General features: G+C 53.6%; 1 protein-coding gene across 1 annotated transcript in view; it reads left to right on the top strand.

The window, feature by feature from the left end:
• The first annotated feature begins 1,617 nt into the window (after positions 1-1,617).
• Positions 1,618-6,000, top strand: part of LOC135310808 (potassium/sodium hyperpolarization-activated cyclic nucleotide-gated channel 1-like) — a 281,354-nt gene continuing 276,971 nt past the window's right edge. The window contains exon 1 of the mRNA XM_064439797.1: positions 1,618-2,003. Within this exon, the coding sequence (XP_064295867.1) occupies positions 1,618-2,003 (386 nt within the window). The remainder of the gene's footprint in view (positions 2,004-6,000) is intronic.

Genomic DNA, 6,000 nt, shown 5'->3' with positions numbered 1-6,000 from the left:
AACCAGTGTGATCTCACTTAAACAGAAATATGTGAATTGCAATCATAACAGAATTCTTAAAGATGGTTAAAAGTGTTTCCGGGTTATTTTCCTTAAACAGATGACAGATAGACCTGCTCTAACTTTTACAGTCAACCAAAGTCTTTGCCTTAATTCCAGTGACCATTGGATCCCACAGGTAATACAGTGCAATGTCAACACTCAGTGCTTATACATATCCTATTTCCTTTGAGTTTACTTACAGTATCTGGGAGCTAGAAATACCTCCTGTTTCCTTCCAGTCCAACTGACGTACTTCAGTGTGAGGTGGAGCAAGCTGAGCATGGACTCCAGATCCAGATCCCTGTTTACACACAAACAAAACCAAAATCACCGCTTGGCATATGTGAAAAGCTTGTATCTGCACTCAGGTACACCTGCCATTTTACGCTTTACAGTAAGACAGGCAAGCGCCCACGGTGGCACAGCCCTCCTGCACACCATCGTGCCTTCCCAGCAGGAATTGCACCCCTGCATGCTCCAGCTGCATGCATAGCAGCCCACACATAATGCACCTCTATGCTCGTGTGCTCAGCCATGTATTTTCAGTCAGCGTAATGTTCAGGGACACAGAAACAGCCACTCGGAGATAGTAAAAGTTGTCTAATTGGAGCCAACTGTTTTGTGTGTGAAAACAAATGTCACTCAAAACCTGGCCTTCCCTCCTCACACCCCCTCCTCCTCCCTTGCTATCACACACACACCACACCAGCAAAGGTTTTGATTTCATTTTCAGCAGTATGAACCCAAAATGCCTGTGCTACCTCCAGTGCCGTCAGTCGGCTCCATTACCAGACAGACTCCTGCCTCTTGCTCTCTTCCAGTGAATCTGTTCCGTAAAAAGCATGAGACAGGCTTCGCAAGAGACAGTCTGCGTGTAAAGGGCAAGCCTGTGAGTACTCTCCACGGTTTCATTTCCAGCCGCCATTTCCTGCTCTCAGTGTGGAAGCACACTACCACCCAGCACCTCACTGCTCAGTTCACCCAAGGTGAAATACAAACCCACCCATTTTATTGCATTTCTGTTGGAAGAACAGGCAGGGCTGCCAGCCGCGGCCCTCGGAGCAGCCCCGCACTCTGCCGGGGAGCCTCTCCTCCCCACTCCTCCTCTTCGCCCGAGGACCGTCTCCTCAGTCCGCACCAAGCGCCACCCCAGCGAGTGGCACCGCCCGCCACCGCCACGTGGAGGGAGGAAGGCCGGGCCCCCCGCCCCGCCCCGCGGGCCACTGCACTCGCGGCCACAAATCGAGCCGCCGCCAGGCCCACGCGCGCTGCGGATCCGAGGGCAGAGCCTGCCCCCGCCGCCGGCTCCTCTTCATCCCCTCAGCCCGGGTGCTTCAGCCCCTCAAGGACTCCGGGGCGCTCAATGTCAGGCGGGCGGTGTGGCGCGGCCGCTGGCAGGGGGCGGGCGAGGGGAAGCAGTGCCAGCCCTGCGTGGAAGCGCGGCTCAGAGTCGGCGGCGCTGGCCATGCCGGGCGGCGCGGAGCTGAGCCCAGCACAGCCGCGCCGCTGACGGGCACCGGCGGCGGCGAGGCTTCCCCACGCTCTCCTGCGGCTAGCGCGCGCCCGCCCCGCAGCATGGAGGCTGGGAAGCGCAGCTCCTCACCCGGCAGTCGGGACGATAGCAGCACTAACGCCGTACTAGCCAAGCCGGCGGCCTCGGTGGAGAAAGCCCAGAGCAGCCCCGGCGGCGGGGGCAGCGGCGTCGTCGTGAAGGAGCATGGTAAATTGGTGTGCTTCAAAGTGGACGGCGGCGGGGGCGAGGAGCCCGTGGTGGGCTTCGAGGATGCCGAGAGGCCCCGGCGGCAGTACGGCTTCATGCAGCGGCAGTTCACCTCCATGCTGCAGCCGGGGGTCAACAAATTCTCCCTCCGCATGTTCGGCAGCCAGAAGGCGGTGGAGAAGGAGCAGGAAAGGGTTAAAACTGCGGGGTTCTGGATCATCCACCCCTACAGCGACTTCAGGTGAGCGCGGGGCTCCCGCGACCGCATAGGGGGTGGCCCCACCGCAGAAGGCAGAGCGGCGCTCCCGCCGCCTAGCCCCTCGCCCGGCAGAAACTTCGGCGGGCTCCGGCCTGAGGGGGGGCGACGAACACCGGCGCTCTGTCGGCGGCCGGCCGCGCCCCGCGGAGGAGAGTGGCTTCCCCTGCTCGCCGGCCCCGCGGGCGGGCCCCGCCTCGCTCCTTCCCTCCCTCCCTGTGGCGCCTCGCTTGGCGACTAAAACTTTGCCCCCCCCGTCCTCCGTCCCTTCGTCGGGTAAGGTTCTGGAAGCCGGCGCGGGGCGGTTGCCCTGCCATCTGCGGTCCGTGCACCGCCGGCTGGGCGGCCGCAGAGCTTGCCCCGGCGCGGCGCTCTCCAGCGTGCTGCACCCGGGCCGCGCCGACCGCCCCCGCGGGGCTGCAGGCACCGCGTGGCCGGCATCGCACGGCGGGGAGGCTGCGCCGGCAGTGGGGCCGTCCCGTGCTGGTGGTATCGCGGGGGCCGCCGCATTCGCTGCGTCCGTCGGGCGGGGAGCGGGCGGGGGCGCCGCCGGAGCGGGGCACGGCTCTGCCCAAGGGTGGGAGAGCTCGCTGGGGTGCACGCAGTAACGTAGGAATTTATTTAAAATCCTGGGGGCCGCGTTGGGCGTGTACCTGCTTCTTCTTAAGCACCTAATGTAAACACTTGTTCATTGTGTCACGTGAAGGAAGCACGTTTTTGTCAGATTTGCAGCAAAATAACTTTATCCAAGCTAACACTGTGTGGGAAGCTACATTTTCAGATACAGAGTGATAAATGTGATGCTAAATTAGAACGTTGCTGTCACAGTAAGTTGAGGGTATGCAAAATTGGAGTATTCACATGAAAAGCAGTGCAAATAAATTCCGGGGAAGAGATATTTCCCTTTAAAATTACATTTTAAATGAAGGATTATTTAATTTTGCTATATATGCCAGCTGACTATATGCCTTTGTAAATTTTACACTATGATATTTGCTGAAGAACTGTTGGTGGTGTTAAGCATATTTGATCAACAGCTTAAATTGAACAGCTTGCATGTATACAATAAGTGAAACTATTTTTAAAAAAGGAAAATCCAAAATGTTCAATAGTTACATGGATCTTCTAAGAAAAAGTAGCTTAAATAGAACATACTTCAAGAGAGAATGAGAGGAAATATTTCCAAAGTCCGAGTTTCTGTGGGACTATTCAGAGTGGGGTGTTATGCAGTGAGCTGTGCTAGCACCTTGCAGTCGAGACCGAGATCAGTACAGCTACAGAAGCAGAGGAGCAGGGCAGCACTCAGTTATGACTCAAAATCATGCTTCAAATCCCTGCTTTTTTTCTGGGTCCCTAGAGGCGATAAACTGCACTCGTTCTTTTCCTGGAGTACCTTTTTCCTCTTGCATGCCAGCTCAGCTGCACTAGCAGGTGTATTAAAGGGGAAGAGAGCCAAGAGTCCACCCGATCCCTTTCTGCCAGCTGGAGAGGGATGTAGTAGGTCACATCTGGAGCTGTGGTAGCATGCATAGGGGATTATGGGGGGGTGTCTGATAGCCTCTTACCCGCGTATGTGCATGAGTAACTTTATTCACATGAGAATTCCATTAAAATGAATGAGAGTAATGAATTGTGAGTAAATTCCCTCGTTTTGCTGTAAGCTTAGATTCTGAGCAAGATACACAACTGAACGATGTTTTCAGCAATAGGAGGTTGTACATCATATTTTGCGCAATGTAACTTGTAGCTTGTAACTAACCTTGTAGGTTTACAGCTCAGGCAAGTGCTTCGGTCTTGGGCAAAATGGTGGGCATTCACCTCAGAGCTAAAACCACTTTTCGTGCAGCAAAAGCCCCTGAGATGTCAGATGCATCCACCCAGACAGGTCTGGTAAGAAAGGACACATCAGTACAGGCAGTGGGTTGCGGCAATTGCCCAAACCCCTCTCCTGACGAAAGGGTAAGTACCTGCACAAGGTGTGCACAGGTTGATGACCTGTTACGTCAGGTGGCTGAAATGCAGGAAATGGTTAAGAGGCTGCGCAGTATTAGAGGAGCTGAGACAGAGCTAGACAGGTGCTTTCAGAATCATGTTCCTGTGGCAGACACCTCTGAGAATGAGGCACCATGGACCCTGGTGACTCAGAGGAGCAGGATTCCACATCAGCCTGCACTCTCCACCATCACAATCAGAAACAGATATGAAGCCTGAGGACACCCATGAGCAAGGTCTGCAAAGTCCCCTACAAGGGGAAACTGTACCAGCAACATACAGTGGACACCATAAAAAGAAATGACGAGTGCTCATGGTGGGTGACTCTCTGTTGAAGGGTACTGAGGCACCCATCTGCCGACTTGACAGGGAGTCACAAGAGGTATGCTGCCTTCCAGGAGCCAAGGTTCGAGACGTTGCCGAGAGGGTGCCACAACTCATCAGGAAAACAGACTACTATCCACTATTACTATTTCATGTAGGCATGAATGACACTGAGAGACGTAACCTGGGTAAAATCAAGGAAGGCTTTTGAACCCTGGGGGAGCAAGTGAAAAACATTGGAGCCCAGGTAATCTCTTCCATTTTGCCAGTTCGAGGGAAGGGAGCAGCCAGAAAAAGGCACATAATGTATATCAACTCCTGGCTACATGGCTGGTGCCACCGTGAGGGGTTTGGCTTTTATGACAATGGGGTGTTCTTCAATGACGATAACATACTAGGGAGGGATGTAATCCACCTGTCTAAAAGGGGTAAGGGACTCTTCAGCAGTAGGCTGGCTAACTTGGTGAGGCGGGCTTTAAACTGAAGGACTAGTGGGGGTGGGATTCATTGCGAAAACGCTCACACCAGCACGTCCAATGGGGGAGTAAGTCAGGCCAAGCAGTGTGGTGATAAAGATTCCTTAGCTGTCTCCGAAGGGGTGAAACAGAAGAGTAATCACCTCAAGTGTATGTATACAAACGCATGCAATCTAGGAAACAAACAGGAGGAACTGGAGCTCCGTGCCCACTCAGAAGGGTATGACATCAGAGGAGTAACTGAAATATGGTGGGACAACTCAAATGACTGGGGGGATCACAGCTTTAGTGGACACCAGTGCACAGTGCACCCTAATGCCATCAAACTATATAGGAGTAGAACCCATCAGTATTGCTGGAGTGACAGGGGGATCCCAAGAGCTAACTGTATTGGAGGCCAAAGTGAGCCTAACTGGCAATGAGTGGCAAAAGCACCCCATTGTGACTGGCCCAGAGGCTCCGTGCATCCTTGGGATAGACTACCTAAGGAGAGGGTATTTCAAGGACCCAAAAGGGTACAGGTGGGCTTTTGGTGTAGCTGCCTTGGAGACGGAGGAAACTAAACAGCTGTCTACCTTGCCTGGCCTCTCAAAGGACCCTTCTGTGGTGGGGTTGCTGAAGGTCAAAGAACAACAGGTGCCAATCGCCACCACAACAGTGCACCGGCGGCAATATCGCACCAACAGTGACTCCGTGATTCCCATCCATGAGTTCATTCACTGACTGGAGAGCCAAGGAGTCATAAGGAAGACCCACTCACCCTTTAACAGTTCCATATGGCCAGTGCAGAAGTCTAATGGAGAGTGGAGGCTAACAGTAGACTATTGTGGCCTGAATAAAGTAACTCCGCCACTGAGTGCTGCTGTGCCAGATATGCTAGAACTTCAATACAAACTGGAGTCAAAGGCAGCCAAGTGGTATGCCACAACTGGTATTGCTAATGCATTCTTCTCAATCCCTCTGGCAGCAGAGTGCAGGCCACAGTTTGCTTTCACTTGGAGTGGCATCCAGTACACCTGGAAATCGATTGCCCCAGGCGTGGAAACACAGCCCTACCATTTGCCATGGACTGATTCAGACTGTACTGGAACAGGGAGAAGCTCCAGAACACCTAGAATACATTCATGACATCATTGTGTGGGGCAACACAGTGGAAGAAGTTTTTGAGAAAGGAGAGAAAATAGTCCAAA

Source organism: Phalacrocorax carbo (genome assembly GCF_963921805.1).
Source record: "Phalacrocorax carbo chromosome W unlocalized genomic scaffold, bPhaCar2.1 SUPER_W_unloc_1, whole genome shotgun sequence".
Lineage (NCBI taxonomy): Eukaryota > Metazoa > Chordata > Aves > Suliformes > Phalacrocoracidae > Phalacrocorax > Phalacrocorax carbo.
The sequence above is the reverse complement of the archived record's forward strand: the minus strand, read 5'-3'. Positions and strand labels throughout refer to the sequence as shown.